This window comes from Charadrius vociferus, unplaced genomic scaffold (genome assembly GCF_000708025.1).
Source record: "Charadrius vociferus isolate BGI_N301 unplaced genomic scaffold, ASM70802v2 scaffold78, whole genome shotgun sequence".
In the NCBI taxonomy this organism is placed as follows: domain Eukaryota; kingdom Metazoa; phylum Chordata; class Aves; order Charadriiformes; family Charadriidae; genus Charadrius; species Charadrius vociferus.
In genome coordinates, this window is record NW_009649927.1 from 2,053,055 (window position 1) to 2,075,184 (window position 22,130).

A 22,130-nucleotide genomic window follows, 5' to 3' on the forward strand; every position below is an offset into this window, starting at 1 on the left:
GATGAGTAGGAACCAGGATTGGGTGCAGTATCAAGGATGGGTTTTATACATTGAAATACTGTGTCCTGCTTTGTTTTCTAAGTCTTTTATAAGAATTCTTAACATTTGTTTTACTACTGCTGCTATTTTTATTACTTCAGAATCTCATTCCAAAGTGAATACGTTTTCACAGCCTGTCATCTTCTGTGGGATGGTAGGATTCTGGGCTTTCTTAAACTTACGTGCTTTACTTTACACCTCTTTATGGTGGATTTATTGTGCTAGTTTAATATCTACTCACACAGTTGCGTAAAGAACTCATGACACTAGTTAAGCTATAAAAGCAAGAAATCTTAAAATTATACAAAACCTTTTTCATGTTTATAAATATTGCAGTAACATTTTCACAATATTTAAAGTACACTATTATCTGTGCTGTACACGTTGTGGGTGAAATTAACAACAGGACTTAGATATTTTGGTTTGATTCCCATTGCATTAATTTGCATACTCAATCTTTTGCAGTTTTGTTGCTAGAGAAGATGGAACATGATGACATTTGTAATAAAACTCTGAAGATTACAGACTTCGGTCTGGCTAGAGAGTGGCACAGAACAACCAAAATGAGTGCAGCGGGGACTTATGCATGGATGGCTCCAGAAGTTATCAAGTCCTCCATGTTTTCTAAAGGAAGTGATATTTGGAGGTAAGAAGTTTGTCTGCTGAAGACTGTGTTCAGTAGAACTATGTGGAGGTTCATGAATTAATTTTTATTTGGATTTTCTTGGTGATTTCCTAGGTTATTGACTCAGCATATGGCAAGTATAGCTGTTCTAAGAAACATACTCATTTCTCGGCATCTGCTTCATTTGACCTACCTTTAGTTATTAATGGCTTACAAATTGGGGGAGGCAAAATAACAGGAAAACTTTTTACTTTATTTTATTTTTAAAGAAAGCAATATCTCATTAAGAGAAGCCTTTAAAATATCTATTGGTTAAGATACCTAAGTATTTTATCTTGAATCTTAATATAAACAGCCATATGTTCTTGATACATTAACATATGGTTGATCTCTTACTGGTATGTTTACCTGACATCAGATGTTTTAAAAGTCTTATTCTGCATAAAGAAACGTGACCAGCCAGTCTGATAAATAAAAACAAGCTGCAAACCAGAACTTTGCCAAATGTTAACCTAAATGAATGTTGGTTTTTAGGAATCTAGAATGTGACAGTGTGTAAAAGTGAACATCAGATCTAAGTTTTTATGTTATATAAAGATATAGAAAGATTTTGTTTCCAGTAGCTGGAGTGAGGAGAGAGTGTTCAGCACAAAAATTGTTCTATCTTGCTCTCTGATTTTAAAGGTGAGGAACTCCTATGTTAAATTTGTGAATTTCTCATTAAAGACAATATTGTGGATCACATAAATAATGTGGTTCTCAATACTGATGCATTTTTGAGTGGTATACTGTGGGATACATGGATTGTAGAAAGGTAATTTAAACTTTAGTTTTAATTTAGTTCTGTTTTGTGAATGGGGAAAAGCAGTGATTGCACAATAGGCTCTAAAAGCTGCTGTGCCTCACCCTGAAAAGTCTACATTTCCTTTCTTTTTGAAATGTTTTCTCTCTGAAGTATCTAAGGTAGCTATTTGGGGAAGGAGGGGAGGACTTTAATCTGTTTTCTCATGCCTTCTTATGCATGTTCTGTGTTGTATAATTCTTAAATAGGGTCCTATTTTGCCTAGATGCCTGATATTCTGCAGCATGAAGTAATACTTTCGGTATTCTCAGGATGATTCTATATCTGCACTACTGTTTTGTGACACCCATTTTTCTTGTGTCTGGAACTGATTTTCAGCATTTTGTTTACATCAGTCTGAGTTGATGCCCAGTTGAGAAACATCTTTGGCCTCATTCTTTTTTTCCATTCTTCCTTTTTTCTTTCAATTTTTTTTTCTTTTGCGGGGTGGAGGTTGGGTGTAGGCGTTTCCCTAATCAGCTGTATTCCGTGCTTAATTACAGGTCCTGTCCAGTCTTGTTGCTGTGACTTTAGGTATCTGAGGGGGTATGCTTTGGTGCAATTATTTTATATTCTGCTGCAACATTAGTTTACATTTTTGGAACCTACAGTATTTCTCTTCTTCGCCTTCTCTCCTGCACGCCTCTCTTGTAAAAATGTAAGTATTTAGCTCAATGATGGACATCTAACAGGAGAGGTTTTTAAGTAGAAAGGCTGTGTTGTACAGTATATAGTTTAGACCTTCTTGGCTTCTAAAGATTTTCTGCTTACTGCACCTTAATCTATTCTGTTGCTTACCTTTACTCTTTCCTTAAAAGAAAATCAAACAAAGAATACCCTGTTTATGGGAGTGGTTTTTGTTTTAAAAAGCATTTAGGTTACAAATTTAAGTATGGGTCTCTAAGACAAGAACACAATGTATCTCAGGAAAGTTCTAAACTTTAGTTACACATACAGGGTACTGAGTCTCTAAAAGAAGTCTGCAGATGTCTTTAAAAAAAAAAGAAAGAGACAGACCAGTTGATGCTGCTCAAATATACTGACACTTGCAGCTGGTCTTCCAGAATGAGCTAGTGCTCAGAAATGTGGGAGTATTTTCGTGCAGAGCCTTCAAGGCTGCATGTTCTCAGGTGTCATCCTAGATAGCAGAACTGGTGCTTTCCAGGCCCTGCATGTTTATCCTTCTGCTTCCCAAACCAGAGTTACAAGTACTGCATTTATTACTCTTTGGCATATGCTTCCAAATTCCCAAATAAGAATTCTGCTCTGTCAGCCCTGCATTTCTGTTGATCATCACACATTTGTAGTGGTATGTCAGTCTTGATTTTGTGTATGGAACCTGAAAGTGCAAATATGCCCACAGATTTCCAAGCGCTGGTGGTGTGCTTCAGCAGTGGTCTTTACAGGAACGTATGCCTCCAGCGTACAAGCTGTTGGCAGAGCTAGGAAGCACTTACTGTACAGCAGAATTAGCAGCTGCTTTTGCCTGGCACATTCGTATAATTTTGAAGTGATTCATGTAGCAATACTTAGTAACCTCTGCTTTAGAAGATGGATTGTAGAGTAAAATAAACTTTGAGAACTTTATTTACCTTCATTTTGATCAGCTTTTAAAATATGTAAAAACAAAAAGTTATTGCTGGAATGAGAACAATTTTTAATAATGAAAATACTTAAAATGACATCGTCTTGAAAATATATTTGGTTTTGTGGTTTAAAAATGTATAAATCAAGCATATTATGCCAGTATTATTTGCCTTTTGATGATGGAAAAGAAGATGGCTTTTGCACTTTTTTAAAAAAGCTGTTTCTTAGAAGCTCTGACTGTTTACGTAGGACAACTGTACGTGGGCTGGTAAAATTCAATGCACAAAGTAGCTACTCCTGTAGTTGAGAGAGTTAATAAGTAGTTGTTGTCCTAGATAATGATAGATTAGTACCTCCCAAAAACTCCAGCATGGCAGGACTAGAATTTCTTTAGGGTTCCTCCCCACGGTTTTCCCCCCACAGCACTGGCTCTTGATGCTTGATAGTAAGACTGCTTTCATGAAAAGAGACGCTTTCAGGCTATGACTGTGTTGGTCTGTTCAAAATTTTACAATCGCCTTCTTGGCACTGTTGAAAGCTACTTAGGTTTAAGGGCTTGAATTGTAAAGCTAATAGTGTGACACAACTTCTATGAAAGATGACTTCTTTTTAGTTAAATTTATTGTTCTGCTTAACTTCGGAGTTCATGCTAAAATATGCATAGTATAGTCTGAACAAGGGAATTCCTTAAGAACAGTCTCTGCTTGCTGAGAGAGCATTACATTATTTTTATGCTTTCTCTAAGTAAATAGATGAGATGTTGTTCAGTAGGATTCCTCCATTACACGTAAAATGTGTATGTGCTGCAGGAAGTGTTGTAATCATAATTGTCAGAAGTACCAAATTGGAATTCATTATTTTATCCTTCTTTGAGTATGCAAGTAAGTGCAGAGATTTAGACTGGAAAAAATTGGGACGAAATTATTAAGAAGCCCAAGACTTCTTTTTTATTTTCTTTTCTCTTTTTTAGGAATAGGCTGTATTCCTCACCTTTTGATTAACTGTTAGCAGTATAAATTCATTAGCTTTCTAAGATTTTATGATAGGCAAAACTTCTTAGATAAACAGAACATAGATAAACAAAACACTGCTGAGATTCATGCTCATATTGCATAGTTTGCTGTCTTAATATTTATTAAAGTGATGTCGCAAGGTCTTGTATAATGCTGAATGACTTTTTCTCATTAAGGAGAGAGTGATAGAAAAACTTTATTAGTGTGTGTTCTCCCTGTCACATCTGCTGTAGTTGAGGTGGTATTTCTAGTACTACGGGGTACATAGCCCTTACCTCCCCAGTGCTCTCTGCATTTCTCCTCGTGTAGAAGAGTTCAATCCAGTTCTGCAAAACTTGCAGGCCATTTCTTCACACACCTGGAGAGAAAGGGCAAGAGCGATACTTTGTATTCTGTTTTTTCCCTTTGCCTGCTCACTTTACTATTCAAAAGCAGCAATAGGTTGTCCTTTGTATGCCTGTTCTATGGATAGTGGCTTCCTGGCGGGAAGAGATGGTGGACGAAACCAAACACAGTCATAAATTCCACTTTAGGCTTACATTCTAAAAGGAGTAATTCCTTCTTCCACGAAAACAACTGTGAAAGCTGTCTGTTTCAGTGGTGGTGGAATAGGAGCTGTAGACCAACAGCAGTGACTGTGCTATCTCAGCCCCTTGTAGGGGCTTGGATCGTTTGAGCAAGCCACGTATTGGGCATACAGACACAAAGAAGGAAGGTAAAAGCAATACCCAGCTCTTCTTCTAGATTGGAGAGCATAGCAGAAATTCTTACAATTTATGTTTCTGCAATAGGAGTTCCTATGATTCTTGATTTCTGTACCAGACACTGACAAAAGATCTCTTTGTGCCACCACCTTTCATTGGAGACAGTGTTGTTTTGTTTGGTGGTTTCTTTTTTCTCTCTTTTTTTTCCAGTATGGAGAAATTAGTTGTTTGTGTGTAATCATTTCTCAATCTTGTTGCATCTTCTGTGGGAAGTGAAAAGTTAACAGGCCTTAAAATAACACACAAGGGATTAGAAATGCAAACTTCCACCCAAAGCTGAGGCATTTCTGATATTTTTTATTGCTATTTGAAAAAAAAAAAAAACCAACAAAAAAACCCCAACCACCCTGCATGTACATCTAGGTAAATTGTTGCGAAATGTTTGGAAAGGGCCTGAATGCTCTGCTCAGGTTTTCTTCTTTTTTTTTTTCTTTTTTTTTTTTTTAATTTGATTGGTTTTTGGTGGGGAGAAGGTTACTTGTTTTCCTGTCATTCAGACTTCTGATTTTACATGAGATTTACATGATATTACTATTTCTATTAAGTGACTTCAGGCTACATTTTGAATAGGAGTGCAAACCAGTCCTAGAGTCGCATCCAATTTGGTTAATTGCTATTAGTGGAAAGGTGCAAGATGACTAAAGTAGAGCTGACTCTTAAAGACATTCACCTTTGACATGGGAAATCCTCTTGAATTTCAGTATGTGGTTGGACAGATACTTGTTTGTTCTTGACTAAACAATGTGCCAGTATTCAGAAAATAACTGTTAAAAAAATTACCTTTTGTAGTTATGGAGTGTTGCTGTGGGAACTGCTTACAGGAGAAGTTCCTTACCGTGGGATTGATGGCCTTGCTGTGGCTTACGGAGTTGCTGTCAATAAGCTTACTTTGCCCATTCCATCCACCTGCCCTGAACCGTTTGCAAAACTAATGAAAGGTATCTATGTTGTTTCTTTCTATGCATTTAAATAGTTACGGTTTTGGTGCAAATATCCTTGGCTGTAATAGTCATGGGCTTGCAAAATAAACACCTCACTTGATAATGTGCTGTGTCCAAAGTATTTTGTTTTTCTTTACACAGCAATCTGTCGTTACAGACAGTTGAATGTGTTTCCGAGGAAGTCCTACAGTATTACTGTGTATGGCAGAAGTTGGTCAGTAGTGACAGAGTACATTCTTTGCTCTGTTTTTGTCTGATTTCCTTTTACACTCAAATTGCATTAATTTTCATGAACTACAGGATGTACTGCAAAACAATACAGGTTCAAGATTAAAATCCCAAGGGGAAGAACTGCAAATGTCATTTTTCTCCTCATTGTTTCTTCCCGAGTGTCAAAGATGTTTTGGAAATACTTTAGAGAGAAATATTTAGAGAGAAATAAACATTGTTTGCTAATGGCTATTTCTTTGTGTTTAATGAATTTCTTTATCTTTTATATGTACCCCTTCTGTGCAGTACTACTAGTTTTGCTATTTCAGATCCTAAAAATGGAAAAAAATTTACTGTTAATGAAAAATAGTCCTCTGAGTACAGGTGGGTAGATGCCACTTCTATAAATGGAAACGGAACTAGAGAAGCCTTGCAGATAAAGGGAACACATTAGAACTTGAAGTACAGTAGCAAGTGACTTGAAATTTATGTATTTCTTCAAAAAGTTCTATGTACTATAAAAAACTGATGGGATTTTGATAAATTCTAGAATGCTGGGAGCAGGACCCTCATATCCGACCATCGTTTGCCTTAATTCTTGAACAGCTCACTGCTATTGAAGGGGCAGTTATGACTGAAATGCCTCAAGAGTCTTTCCATTCCATGCAAGATGACTGGAAATTGGAAATTCAGCAGATATTCAATGAATTGAGGACCAAGGAAAAAGTAAGTTGGTTTTTCCAATTGCGTGGCAGTGAAGGAAAGGTATGTGTGCATGTGTGACACAGCAGTTTTGAACTTTTGAATCGTGGCTTACCAATATAATACTAGAAACCTGATTTAGTCGCGGAGGTATGCTCGGAAGAGAGGATTTACTCTCTCATCAAAACATTATTAATTTAAGTTGCCTATTCTTGTTGGTGAATGTACTATTCTTAAATTCCATTAATATGTCTCTGGACAGCGTTTTAAGATAACCCTGTAACTGTCTTGCAGAAAACTAACTTTAGAAAAGAGGCTTTGAATACGGGTTTTCTCAAACTTCAGACAATGTTGCGTTTCCTCTTTCTTAATAAAAATAATAAACAGTTCTTTATAACTAGAGGTATTTCAGTTGAACTGAAATGTTAAGTTTGACAGGAAGCGTAATGTTCTTGTGGTAAGTGAGGTTTATAATACGAATGGCTCATTCAAGAAGCATAGGCAGTTGAAAAAGAAACATATCCATACCTGTCTCCCCAAAGAAAACAGGTTGTAGATCTGTAAATGTGGCACATGGTCTCTTTTTAAAATGTGGGTGTTTTTTTTTTTTCTTAGATATTTTAATACATCACTTAACAAACAAACCTGAGTTTATTTACTCCCTAGCTAAACTTTATAACCTGCAAATTTTCAGCTGCTGCTGAACATTGTCCTCAGCTGTGTGAATGAAAAGCGTTTCATCCTGTTATATGACTGTATCACGTGGCTGCTTTTCCAAAAATGGAATAGTGCTTTTATCTCTCTTCTTCCTGAACAGGCTGATAATATTGATCTCTTTCAATGTTGCAGTTTTGGAAATCTTCTTGCCAGACGTTAATAAGATTGATTAGGTCAAACTTGTACTTACGAATCAGCAAATCCAGTTTCTCTTGTTTATTATCCAGATTCCTGTTACTGATCTTCTTTCCATATTCTTGTATCATGATATGTTTGTGCCAAAGGAGTGCTCACTGTTAATTCTCTTTGCCCTCTCTTTTAGTTACTTCAACTAGTTTTTAATCACCCTGATGTTTTCCTTTAGACAGCTTGGTAAAGGTAACAGTTGGAATAGGCCAGGTGTCCTCTTGGGTCCCTGTTAGAAATGCTTCTAGTAGAAACAGATTCCTTCTTTGCAGGTCTTTCTTGCAGTACAGTTATTGTCCAGTATATTTTTTTTTTGTTATTTTTCATGAAGTCTTAATAGATGAGGAAGAAGAGAATGGAGTAAGTAGCCTTTGTCTCTCAATACTTCTCATCAAGTGTCACAACTGTCTCTGTGGACTATTGGCTGGTGATTGGTGTGACGTTACGGATCTAGTGTGACATCAGCATATGTGGTATCAGAATTTATTGGTCACCACTAATATTGCAGTATTCTCCATAATAATCTTACGTATTTGCCTTTTCCTCCACCCTCTGCTTTTCCCTCTTCCATTTCCGTTCACAGAACTGGGTAAATGTAGTCTGTGTAGTCTCTGCCCTGCCTGCAGCAGGTGTACAAGTTGCTGGAGCTTGACTGTGTGCCTTTGTAGCTGTCAGATCTCTTCCTTTCCAGATGGGTTATAGTCCCTCTACAGGGAGTAGAGACTTTCCTTTGTAGTTGCCTTAGGGTCACCAGCCGCTGTGTTTACTTGACACAGCATGCCATAGGGCATAAGTCTGTTTTCTGCTCCTCCAGCAACTGCTAAGCCAACCATTTTCCCCTTTTTACACTGGGAGCAATTGTAACAGCCGTTCCTATTCAGGATTTTGTTTTATTTTTTTATTTTCTGGAGGCATTAGTCTGCTATGAGATTTCCTATTGAAGAAAAATCTAACTAAATCAAGTTTAGGATTAAATAAGTTGGTGCAAAACTATGGAAGAAGAGTCATATTTTTGGTGTAAAAGTGAGTTAAGTTTAATTAGGGAGGGGAAAAGATAAAATGAAATTCACTTCTCGTATGCCAAAGTAAACGCATCTCCAAAGGCATCTGCCCTAATTAGGTAAACTTGTTTAAGAATGAAAGCATGTTACTTTGACTTAGACAAGGTTTTCATACGTACAGGCTTATTTAATTTGGCACATTATCAGTTTTACTGTCAGGTACTAGGGAGAAAGTAATGTCTCTGAAGTATTTATATAATAATAATAAAAAAACCCAAAAACCCTCTGCATGGAGTCTCATGCCCTGTAAAAGAGGAACTTCTGTAGCTAGAGGAATTTCCTCAAGGGCTTGCTGTAAATGAGCGATGGTGACGCCCACTCCAAGAAAAGATCACAATCTTCTTTTGACAAATGTTCTTGAGCACCTTAAATACAGAATTCTTTCCTAGCTTCCTTGCAATGGGTGTTTTAATTGTAGAGTGGTGTAAAAACATTGCATAACTAATTGCAGTAAGTCTGTTTTTAATTAGTTTATTTGGAAAGAGTAAATACTTAATCTCTTGGTGAGGAAACACTGTTACTTATTCTGGACTGTCTACCTTTTCAATACAGGCCCACAATTTTTGCCTTTTTACTGAGCTTTAGGGAACCTGGATTTAAGGACGATGAGAGATAAATAATCAACAGTGTTTCCCAATACATCTTTATTACTGTATTAATACAGTAATAAAGATCTGTCCTATTTAAACTCCAAAGTACCTTTACTCTAAATTTGAATTCACACAGCTTCTGCTTCCAACCCTTGTAGTAGGTTGTCCAGTTTTGACTGGATGGGAGGAGGAGGAAAGTGAGAATTTGCAGCAATCACTAAATTAAGTGATTAAATATTTTTAAAAAAACCCAAACCAAAACAAAAAACCAAAACCTTACTTGCTGGCATGAAGACAGGCTCCTTTGAATTTCCAAGAGGCAAAGTTTCCTTTTGCAAAACCGTGTATGTTAAGCAGAGTGGATTTTAAAAAAAATATTTTTTTTCAAATATTGTGTTGAAATAAGCTCACTCAAAATTAGCAAACCATATGAAATTTGTCAATTATTTCAATTAAATTTGAAAACAATGATAAGCAGTGTGTGTATACTATAGTTTTAAAGAAAAAAGCAAGTATCTTTCTGAGGAACAGGTACTTCTCACTGAACCCCTTTGCTTCAGTGCTAACCTGTCCTTTGGCACCCATAGTCTTTTTGCCAAGAACAGAGAGGGGTTTTTTTTCCCTCATTTGAAAACACCAAAATTATATAGTTCAGTAACTAATTAGTTCAAGACAAAGTGGGAGTTAAAAAGAGCAGAAAATTTGAGGTTTTTTTGCTTTCACTATGTGCGATAAGGAATTGTGCTGGCATACAACATTGCTGGATACTGGTGAGCAGTCTGTATTAAATAGCCTGCTCTGAAAAAAAACCCCAAACAAACGACACCACAATTATAAGATTGTACAGTGACAAAATGAATTAATTTTAAATAAGAATAAGATTCTTATATATCCGGAACTTTTAGCATAGCTTAATTTCACATGCTGGTTTTCTGTTTTGAATTCAGTTTCTATTCAGGTAGAATTTACACAATCATATGTAAAAATGAAAAAGTTATGTAGTGAGAAACATCGTTTCAGTTACGTTGTAGCTTCTCCTTTTCCTGTCATCTCTTTTATTAGCAGTACTGACTACAACACTGCTGGGTAAGTCTGTTTCATGTACAGTGTGCCCCAAACCATGAAGGGAGGTCTCCTTGAATTTCAGATATATTTTAACAGATTTTGGAAGCTGAAGATAAAGATAACTTTAAGGTGGTAGGTTTACAGCTGTTTAGCCTTGGGAATTCATTTACCCTGAAAAATTAACTAGCTTCTTTACGAGAAGTTTTCCTTCTTGAAAATAAAAAAGAATAAAGGGAGAACAGCAGCTATTCTGTGGGATTGATGGCTGCAGAGTGCATGTGGTGCAATTCAGTGGTTAGTAGCTGTTTGATGTTGTACAGATATCTACGAGATTTTAATTAAGAAACAGCTGTCTTCTGTCTTATGACTTGGTTTATCCTATTACACTAATCCTCATTTGGTGTAATACTGATTGCTTTTCTAGATAGAAAAGTGCTACTTAATACATGGCTGAAAAACAGGAAAGGTTAGAAAATTTAAGATAAAGGTATTCATTTGTGTTTTCATCAGGTCATTGACTTTATGTTAGTGCACAGGAGCTATCTAAGAGCAGCCCTCATGCTCTGAAAGAGTCTCTGATGTGAAGTACTTGGAGCACATTTTCTGCGAGGCTGTAAGCTGATAATCTTTGATTGGATGTGGTGTCCCCATTGCCAGTGATTACCTGCCTTAAGTAAAGTGACTCAAGTTACATGGTTAAAGGGAAGTCTGTATAATGCTTGATTACGTCTGGATACAGAACCTTGGCTTATGCAGAGTGGAGGGCTATCAGAAGATCCTATGTCCACGTTACATGTACATAGTGCATCATGAAAATAGATCAGGAAATACAATCTACTGTGCACTTTATATATTCTTTAATGCAACCTTCACATTATCGCTTAATTTTATTTATGTGAATCTTATCTTCAGGAGCTTCGATCACGAGAAGAGGAGTTGACAAGGGCAGCTCTTCAGCAAAAATCTCAAGAAGAATTACTTAAGCGCCGTGAGCAACAGTTAGCAGAGCGTGAGATCGACGTACTGGAGCGCGAGCTGAATATCATGATATTCCAGTTAAATCAAGAGAAACCCAATGTAAAGAAGAGGAAGGGCAAATTTAAAAGAAGCCGGTTAAAACTTAAAGATGGACACAGAATTAGTTTGCCTTCAGGTTTGCAATTTTTTTTTTAAAGTTCACAATATATGTTATAATTAAATATGAAGGCTTCAGTTCCATGGTTAATGTTTTCAATATTGGCTTCTATTTTAATTCATCGCTAGGTTCTTCTACCCTAGTAGTGCAAAAGGTTATGTTAAGAATTGTATAGCCCCCTTTTTTTTTTTCCCCCTAAGGAAACAGCTTTCATATATCACATTCTTGTGGAGTAGTCCTCAGTTCAGCTGGAAGAATCTTTCATCTGATTCAGTTAGAAGTGTGTTGTATCTGGAGGGAGAGGTAACTTAGCATGGGAGCCACATGATGTAAGATTGGTTCGAAGTTCAGATTTTTGCTATTGTTCTTTCTGTGCAGATAGAAAAGTACCTTTTTATCATACCCCAGAACCTTCTAACATGATCAAATATTAGCGCTGTTTGCCCTAAACTTGCAAATACCTAGCAGAAAAACTGCACTTCATAAAGACTGGAGGTACAAGTGTAGTAGGTCCAAACTGCATGCTTATTGCAGTCACAGATACAACACAGCAGTTATAATCTTTGGTGCCTTACTTCTTGCAAGAAAACACTGTAATAGTAACAGAAGATATTATTTCAGAATACAAACATGGTATAACTTGAATGTTAGAGCATTTAATTCTACCCATGAATGTGTTAAAATGCAAAGAAGGTGTGTTTTTAGAGAGTCTGGGGTTTTTTTTGAAGTTAGCGACTGTTTTAGTGGTGCCTTTTTAATGTTGCCACGAGATGGCACTACAGAAATTCAAGGTTATGCCAATGGCTGGGAAGTCTTCACTAATGGTACCCAGCATCCTGATGTTGATGGGCTTCCTTTCAGTGGCTTCCAGATCAAGTCTGTCAGTTTATTACCAATACAGTAAGAACTTAATGCCACAGTAACACAAGTCTGACCAAATCATAGCTGTCTGCTAGTTGGAAAGAGAGAAAAACGGCAGTTATGTTCAGAGTACTATTTCAGCTCTAGTGAAATAAGATTATTTTTCCTTACTTTAAGAATAATAACCACAGTAAATAAAAATCAGACTACAGCCTCCCGGACAAGCATGTTAGATTGGTTTATGCTATATCGTAGGCTTAAACTAAATATTTGATCCTTTGTTTCCAGTTCTGCTCATATTTAACTTGAAAAGGTGATAAAATAAACAGTTTTATTCAGAGTACCACTTAGCTCTTTGTTGTCAAGAATAATCCAGGTGAACTTGTCCTTGAGACAACTCTGTTGTAAGAATACATACAATCTAATTGCACTGATGATGGGGATTAGAGAGGGACATAGCATCAAATCTTATTTAATAATTTTTTTCCTACTTGTCAATATTTATTGTTGTTCTTTTTTTACTACAGTGCTATAAATATTTGTAATCCTGTAGTTTGGTATCTTGTTTTTCTGATATGTTGAGAGATATTACCTCTTTGTTAATGCTACTTTTTCTGTTGCAATGTATATTGATTGATCTGAGATGAAATACTGAGATTTTTCTTTCCCTCTGTGACAACCAACAAGATTGAATAACAGCTTGTGATATGGATTTATCTCAGTTTGGGTCCACTTGAACCTACCTGCTTTTGTTGATATTACTGCAAACCTGTCATACAATGTCTGTAAAGGTGTTAAATCCTGCTTGTTTGACTCAATATCTAAATTGTTACATTAAGAGTTAGAGTTTGTCAGTGTTTTTAATGTGAACATCTCTTACACTGTCAAGTCTAATTCATTATATAGCTTTTACTGTTGTAAGTAGTACAGCAGTATAATCTAAACAAAAAACTCTTCAGGAGAACATTAAAACTGATTTGTTTTACTCTCTTACAGATTTTCAGCATAAAATAACAGTGCAGGCATCCCCCAATCTGGATAAGAGGAGGAGTTTAAACAGTAACAGCTCTAGTCCATCAAGTAGCCCCACAATAATTCCTCGTCTTCGAGCTATACAGTGTAAGTCTTCACCATTTCTACTTGTTCATTTAGTCAATACAGACTCTTTGTTCCATATACTCGCTGAAACACTGGTAGTAGTATCAGATTCCAGGCAGATTTCTGTTGGATTTCCATGTCTCTTAACTTGTTCTAAAATTTGCAACTTGTTCTTTGATGGCAGGGGTAATCTTGTTAAAATGCTAACTAATTTTCAGTAATTCAAAATGATTGTGAATGCTTTAAGTCATATATTTCCTTAATAACTTCAGAAACTCATTTGTAAACTGACTGGAATAAAACAATGAAGAATCAAAATTTATAATGGCAAAAGGCAAAGCAATATATTTAGAACCCATGTAAGATGGAAAACAAGTTTTTATTAGGCATTGAAGTTCATAAAGGAAATCAGTTATGGACTATCAAAAAAAAAAAAAAAAAAAAAGAAAAGGTTCAGAGAATGAGAGCCATGTAAGATGGAAAGGCCATAGAAGCAGCCAGCAACTCAGCTTGCTTACATCAGAAGAGAAGCAAGCTTTAAGCAAACACAAAGTGAGAAGAAAATAAAGCTTGCTTTAGTTTTTTTGAAAACAAGAGGAAGAAACAAAAGTAAAATTGTGGGTACGCTTGTAGGTCTACATTATTCCATGTATACTGATGACAGAGGGCAGGTGTGTTCATGGTTGTGTAGTGGAGGTACTGTGGAAGAAAACTGATCATATTGTTACAGCAAAGCCCCCATTTGTAGAGGTAGAAATGTATCATGTAGAGACAGAAAACAGTTCCTACAGGATTCACTGCTTGCATTTGTACTGTCTGATCTATTATGCAAAGTAGATTGTCCAATTATCCAGATTCAGTGTGGAATGCCTTAAGCTTCTCTCTCCACATGAAATCAGTGGAACCTGTTCTAGCTGATTGCTTACGGATGGTGACTATCTTCTCTTGCGAGGGTAGTCATCTCTGAAGGAAATTCCGACGCAATCTGGCTTTATCAGATGTAAATTAGGAGGAGGGGAAATCAAAATGCATGGGGATTTTTTTTCTGTGTACTGTTCTATAGCCAGTAAAGAGAGATTTTGGGGTTTTTTTGTTTTGTTTTATTTTTGTTTGTTTGGTGTTTTTTTTTTAAACCAACCTGAAACTTTAAATAAAGTTTGGATAGAAACCATATCTCTCATCTCCTTTGGAATACCTCTGCCTTATGAAAGCCTTTTCATTATTAATGTCTAAAGGAGAAGTGGTGTCTTTTCTGGCAGTGACTTTATTATTTGTTTGAACTGTAACTGATACACTTCCCTGGGCAAAGACCGTTACTACCCATATGTTATGGATAAAGGGGAGAGGTGGACAGACTCTGTCTTGCTTTTCTTAATGAAAATTTGAGATGGAAGGAAAATTACATAGACATTACCCGACACAGTATCTGTGGTGATAATAGTTTTCCAACCTCAAACTGTGTGGTGGGTTTTTATGGTTGGTTGTTTTTTTACTGCAGAAAGGTAAGAAAGGTTTTTCTTTGTAAAATGTCATAATTACATATAAACAAGACTGTCTCATTTTGTCTTTGATTCTCCTTGCTCTGTGTGGAAATGCTTGGAAATGAATCAAATGTTAGGTATTGCCATGGTTCTGAAAACTTGAGGTTTTGGGTGGTTTGTTTTGTTTTGTTCTTTTTTTTAAATGCATAGCCTTACGTAAGCTACAGCAGTGCCACTCCTTGCATGTGTGCTAAGTGCTACTAGGGATTTTTCTGTGTGTTTTTTTGTCTCTTTTTTTTTTTTTTCTCTTTCATTTGAGCGGGCATTTGTATTTGTAGGACTAGAACATACACGACAACATAAAGGCTCTCCTTTAAAAGAAGTACACTTCTGTTTCTGAGTTTAGATCCCTAGGCTTAACCTAAAAGCTTATCAGATCTCTCAGGAGTATCTAGCTGAAACAATTTAGCTTCCACACCCATCTGCACCTGTGCAAAATAAATTCTCTTTCCCACAATAATGTTTTATCTTGATTTAACTTCAAAGTGTCTTTGTTTCAAGAAGACTTGCTCAAATACAGGTGATTTGAACAGGCATATCTAACAATTGGTTACTTGATTGCTTTGTCATAAGCGAGTCTGGCTTCCAAATCTAAAAGTTTTTTAAGTTAAACCAAAAATCTAGTTAACTGTAAATGTTGTTATTAAAATAAATTCAACTAATTTTGAAAGGTGTTTTGAAGGGAGGTGGAAAACCAGTAAGGTATATATTCTGGAGGTCCTGGAATGTGGTTGAAAATGGGAGTGTAAAGAAGGCAGGTAGAGTGCTGTACTACAGAGGAAGCTGTGCTGGAGAGAAAGTGTATGGTGAGGCAAGAGGAGAGTGCTGTGCAGTACAGGACCAGCAGAACCACAAGCATGTAAATGCCACCTCATTTATCATGCTGTTATAACTGGCTAAGTTGTTTTTCTCTTACGTCTCTCCATCATAGCTGTGAGCATGCTACGTTGATAGCAAGTTATTTTTCCGGTTAGTGAGTTGTATACAAAAATCTGCTCGCCTGGGTCTTGTCCTAGAAAGAGGATTTTCTAAACCATACAGTAAAAACTTGATATCAAAAGATGCTTAGTACCTTTATAGAGCTGGACTTTATGACCCAAAGATACAAATATAAGAAGGGAAACAGTTCCATTTCTGAAATCAACTTGACTAAGATCTCTACTACATTCTCTTAATTTTTCCTCAGTGATTCCCAAAACAGATACACACACAACTAATGGCCGAAGAAACAGTATATATGTGTACCAGCAAGATGTAGATATCACAAGTGAATATGAACTTCCCAGTGGGGTTATAAAAAAAGGCAAGATTTCATTATGTTTCAAAGGTGCTGGTTCTGTTTAATGTGACAGTTGAGACAGTGACAGACTAAGCATTTAATGAAGGTTAGGCACTTTAAAAGTATTTCTTTTGGTGTAGTGAGAAAGTGAATGTTGTTAATTGTCACAATTGGAATATTCTCTTTCATTGGATACCAGTTGTTCCACAGCATATGTTTTCTTTATTGGAATTTAAGTGCTCAGTCTAACTCACTTGTCTGAATTGCCTAAATATATGGTTCTTAGTTAAGGAAGCATGGAAAATATGATTATTTTTTTTTCTGCTTTATCTTTAATTTGGGTCTCTTGTCAGCTCATAAATTATTTTTCTTGCTTGCGCATCTTTTTGGATTGGTGCAGTCTGCGTGGCGGTTTTTGTAAAAGAAAAAACCCTCAAATTTTGTTCCTTTTGTTACTGTGTCAAAATGGTTTTGCAGTGCAGAAAATATTCTGCTCTGTCAAAATATTTTGGGTTTAGAAATGCTATTTATGTGCAGAGTTTTTTTTCTCTGTGTTTTTAAATCCAATCTCTAGTAACTTCAGATGAAAGCAACAGAACTTGGGGAAGGAGCACAACTTATCACCAAGAAGAGTTTGAAGATGCGAAGAGAAGTTTTAAAAAGAGAGGTTGTACGTGGGGACCAAGTTCAGTTCAAACAAAGGATCGTGCAGATTGTAAGGACAAGTATGTCTACTACATTTTGTTTGTTTGATAATGCTAAGCGTTCTTGGTAACTGAATCACTAACATAGGTAGTGAGTGAGAGTAGTTCTTCAGTCTCTAGCTAGAGCTAAAACTCAGTCTTACCTTTTAATCAATGTAGGAATTACATTAATAATGAGTAGCTCCCTGACATAGACTTGAGGATAAAGCACTTGCTTATCTTAAAGTTTTAGTGGCTCTTGTGTATTACCCTTTATCTCTGTTTTTTGAGGCTTGGAACATACTGGGATGCTGTGATACTAATACGTACCAGACATTCATGGCCTGTTTATCTTGTCCTTCCTTACACTGACTTGAGGAACTGCAAGCATGGCCCCCAGTAGGCACTTCCAGTATGATTAAACAAGACTGGCTGACTTTGTGAAGCACAATTCACACCAGCAACATCATTTCCACTGACAAACTCGAGGTGAAAGGGCTCTGAAAATCAGTTGGACACCCTCACTTTCAGATTATTTTTTCTGATTGCTCAAAACTGGAGATTAGCATTTTCTCTGAAGCAAGTGATCCTTTTCCTTATCTCATCTAGTATATATAATTATTTATAGGGCCTTGGTTTTTTTCTTGGTAGAGACATCCACTTCTTTACCTGCAGCAGTAGTTCATTCCAGCCTATCTATTGAAACTGGCTTTATGATATTTTTGTTTCTTTTAAAGTCACTAGGTTTAATAAATTTCCAATATTCACATAATTTCTTTGGTTTTCACCAACTTTTGTTCTTCAGTAGGTAGTCGAGGTCCATTTTTCATTGGCTTTCTTTTTAGGCCTGAATTTTTAATCTAAGGAATACCTGATATAAGGCATGTATCAGTTTATGATCATATGACTGTGTTATGGTATAGAACTATTTTTTTTTTACCTTTGGAAAGCTTTACTGTTTTCAAGTTACATACTACATATTTATAGTATAAAAAGACATGTTTTAGTAATTTTTTGTCAAAGTGTTTATAAGCATGGTATGCTCTGTAATATCAAAATAACTATTGTTATTTCAGAATAAGACCTCTTTCAGATGGCAGCAACCCTTGGTCAACCCTTTTAATGAAAAATCAGAAGGGTGTTCCTTTAGCTTCACTGTTTGTGGACCAAGGTAAGAGCTGTTTTTGAAAAAGGGAAGGTTGCCATATAATGGCATTGTCTACCTCCAGTGTTATAAATTGTATTGCTTTAATTTCTCAAGGATTATGCAAATTATTAGAAGAGTAGTCGTGCTACAAATAATTTTCCTGTGCTAAAAAACCTAAGTGTTAACATCTTTACGTTGCCAGCTAAGAAATATACATGTTGTGTGAGCAGTACCACAGAGAGATTTTTTTTTTTCCCACGTATTGCAGGCTGATCTGATACGCAGTCTGCAGTTACTTTTAGCTTCTTCTAAAAGAAAATATCTAAATCAGTAATTGCCTTGACATTTAAATGATCATTAATTACTTTTATTGTTAGTGGGCTCTGCATAGTTGTTTAAGAAAAATATAGTTGTTTAAAAACTTGTAAGCCCTCATATATTCCCAGATATTAGATCCCTGGTTTTTAAAAACTTATTCTTATAAAACTTATTCTCTAAATATTCAAGAAAAAAATGTGTACGTTTCAAATCTTAAAGTTGTTTAGGCAACATTTTGGGATTCACAGATAAAGCACAAGGAAAAACATACTTAATCCTCTTATAATCAGGAACATAATAGCTGTATGTTGCTTTTTATGTTCATTACTGCAATGTACTGTGGCTATACAAGATTCATAATCCTTTTCCAATTTGCACACACAGTCTATAATACAGATCCTTTACCTGAACAAATTAAGTTACCACTGTCAGGAAAAAAACTGTGATGTAACTTGGTGTCCATACCAGCGGCTAGATTTATGCCAGCTGGAAGAAGAAATCCTAAGGTGCTTGGACACAGCTTCCCCACCCCCCCAGGAAAAAGGCATTTTCATCTTCATATATACTGGTAGGGGTATAAATCTAGGTTTCACAAATAGTAGTTTTATAGACTTATTAGTTTACTACCTAAACCCCTACATACAGAGAAGATTATAGAAGTTTACATATTTGTATTTCAAATATTTCTGTGTTTATTCTGTAGCATTTAGTACTTTATAGTGGAACAACACGTGTAAGTCAAACTATACCTTCCATTTTATTTGTGATTAGGTGTGAGATGTCAAATTTACTTTTTTCCTCAGGACCACCATGGCCTAATGTATTAATTGGAAAAATTTCTAATAACTCACTGGATTTTGGAGCACAGCTTAATTGAAAGTGTTGTAAAGAATGTGTTCCAGATCTTATCTGGCAGTTTTTATAGTAAATTACTTCACTGTAATTCATACACAGAAATATTTTCCACATTATTTGAAAAGCACTACCAAAGTGTTGCAAATCCTCAAATATCACAGAAAATGCAAAGACAATATCTGCTCTTCAGCTGTGTTGAATGCATAAAATTGGGAGATACATTGTGTCTCTCTTAAAATAAAGGTATGTCTTTCAGATGTGGAAAACATAATTTATTTACAGTTAACTTACATACTCAGGAAGATTGATCTGCAAGTGGCTTCTAAGAGTTTGAGTTGCTGAAAAGATGAAATTGTAGCAAAATGGTACTTCTGCTATTTTAAGGACTATTAAGAGAACATGAAGAGGTTTAGACTTAATATATGGTTTTGAGTCTTACAGTATGAGTCTCTGAGCCTTCTGACTGCGTCTGAAGGGGGTGTACAGTATATCTCAAGATTAATACTTGTGCAAGTGAAAGGAAATAATGGTGTACATATGCAGATGGGCAATAGCAAAATAGCTGAATTGCAGTCTTAAATTATACTGTAATGTTTTACAGGTGTCTGTACTGATAAGAAACTTCTCCCTGAAGGTTTGGACAGTAAAAGACCAAAGCCAATTAAGTTGCCGAATCAGGCCTATATTAATCTACCTCTTTGGAAAGATGATCAGGGAGAGAATACAGTAGAACATGAGAGCTTTGAAGAAGGAACCTCAGCTAGTTCTACAAATAGTACTCCTCAAATGACACCTACAAACAGTCTGAGCCGGACACTGCAGAAAAAGAAGACTGATTCAGTGCTGTATGGGTGTGCTGTCCTCCTTGCATCTGTTGCCCTGGGCTTAGATATCAGAAGGCTGAACAAATCGCAGAGTCCAGATGAACTCTTGCCTAAAGATGAGAAGAAGAAACGTGATGGAATATTTCAGCGTGCTTCAAAATTTCGTAGGAGTGCCAGCCCTACAAGACTGCAGTCCAAGAAAGACGAAACAAGCATTCCATCCCTAAATCCAGCTGCAAATACTGTGAATCTTCTCTCTATGCCCTCCATTTCCACAAAATGCCTACTTCAGTCTGACAGTGAAGATGCATTCGGAAGCACTGTGCTTGGTGATTGTGGTCCATGTAGTTCCACAGATGACTTTTCGTCTGAAACTTCTGAAAGTAAGAGAGAACAGAGGATACAGCTGGCTCCTAACACAGTTTCTACACGATTAAAAAATCAGCATTTTAATCTTTGTCTGAAACAAGAATTTCAAAATGTGCCAAATGATTCCTCAACAAAGTTAAGTGTGTTGGGTCACAGACGAACCTTATCAGATGGGAACAATTTTCAGGCCACAGGTGGGTGATTAAGAACTTAAAGTGTAGGGGATTTTTAAGTATAGAAACAGAAAATATAAGGAAACTAATCATTCACTAATGAGTTGCTGAGATTTTTGTTACACTGTTACGTGTTAGCTGAGCCACTGTAACTGTATGTGGGTAAGCTCGCTGTGTCTGAACCAGGCCTGAATAAACTACCAGCACTTGGAATACTGTCCTGTTAGGAGTATGGGTATGGAGATTTAATGGGAAGAGATGGTTCATTTTAAGGCAGGTATTGAAAAAATAGGCTTCCCTCTTCTTTTCATGTGAGCTGTTGATAAAAAATTTAAGCTGAAGAAAAGGTATTTAAATCTGGTCACCATGTAAAGGTATAAGTTTAATGAGTTTTTTAAAAGAAGTCTTAAATTTCAATACAGGGTTCTATAGTGGCTTAAATGTAATATTCTTCATGGTACGCTATGCATGTGTAATTACTCATAATAACTGGACAAATTTGTGGGGCTTTTCCAATATTAACATTTATCCACTTACTAGGTAGTTAATGCTTTCTCTCTCTATCTCTTTTGCAGCAATAAAATAAATTGTTATGTCCTCTAGCAGAGAGTATAGATGCAAAAATGTTATTTGAGCACTGCTGGTCCTCTCTTAGGAGATGCCCCACAAATATATGAGCCTCTTAATTTTTCTGGTGGAAAAAACCCCACTAGTGTTTATGGCAACCCAGTTTTACAAATGGCAAAGAAATCAAGAAGTCACATGGTTTAAATTGTCTTTTTTTTTTTGTTGTTTGGCCTTTCCTTTCCCTTAGCTAATGGATTTGCTCCAACCAATGATGTCTCCACGTTACCAGTTCTATCAGTTACTGGAACTCTGCACTCTCCGTCTGTTCAACAAAGAAGCAATCACAGTGGTGTTTCAACTGAAAAGCAAAGCGCCGTCAATATTATATCAAGGCCTCGACCATCTTCTCTAAGAAATAAAATTGATACATGGCAGATTATTCCACGTATTATTAAACCAAACTCTAAAGACTCTGAATATTTAGAGGGCAATGTAGATCCAGATGTTAATTTCTTGCCAGGTACTGAGGAAAGAACTAACTGCCACATGCCCTCATTACTTGATATTGATGTGGAAGGTCAAAACAGAGACTGTACTGTGCCGTTATGTAGAATGAAGAGCAAAACTTGTCGGCCATCTATATATGAACTGGAGAGAGAGTTTCTGTCGTGAGTGCCTTTCATTTTAAAAATGTTTGCTTTTTAAAGGGGAACAAATATGAAATTCTTATCCATCTAATGCTTTGTGCTGCTGTTTTCTGATGTACTGTGACAAATAGTACCAAAATTATTAAAATGGGCAGCTAATTAAGAAAGTGTAGTAGGTGCCTTTTTCAAGTGTTCCTTGGAATCCCAGTTAGTAACTCTAAAAGCACAATGCTGCAAAATAGTATTCTAGGTCAACTTTATATTTTGAATAACTAAAATAACATGCCCATGT

General features: G+C 36.2%; 1 protein-coding gene across 1 annotated transcript; it reads left to right on the forward strand.

The window, feature by feature from the left end:
* The first annotated feature begins 468 nt into the window (after positions 1-468).
* On the forward strand, positions 469-21,923 carry LOC104291852 (mitogen-activated protein kinase kinase kinase MLK4). The gene is made up of 9 exons (XM_009891147.1): positions 469-685; positions 5,659-5,807; positions 6,571-6,746; positions 11,254-11,494; positions 13,334-13,456; positions 16,830-16,980; positions 18,015-18,109; positions 19,860-20,645; positions 21,439-21,923. The coding sequence occupies exons 1-9, from the start codon at positions 522-524 to the stop codon at positions 21,861-21,863; spliced, it is 2,310 nt and encodes a 769-aa protein (XP_009889449.1). The 5' UTR covers positions 469-521; the 3' UTR covers positions 21,864-21,923.
* The last annotated feature ends 207 nt before the right edge of the window (positions 21,924-22,130 follow it).

Coding starts and splice junctions, on each gene's coding strand:
- LOC104291852 (XM_009891147.1), top strand. CDS start 522: ATGGAACATGATGACATTTGTAATAAAACTCTGAAGATTACAGACTTC. Junction 6,747..11,253: donor AATTGAGGACCAAGGAAAAA/GTAAGTTGGTTT, acceptor TCTTATCTTCAG/GAGCTTCGATCACGAGAAGA. Junction 16,981..18,014: donor CGTGCAGATTGTAAGGACAA/GTATGTCTACTA, acceptor TTGTTATTTCAG/AATAAGACCTCTTTCAGATG.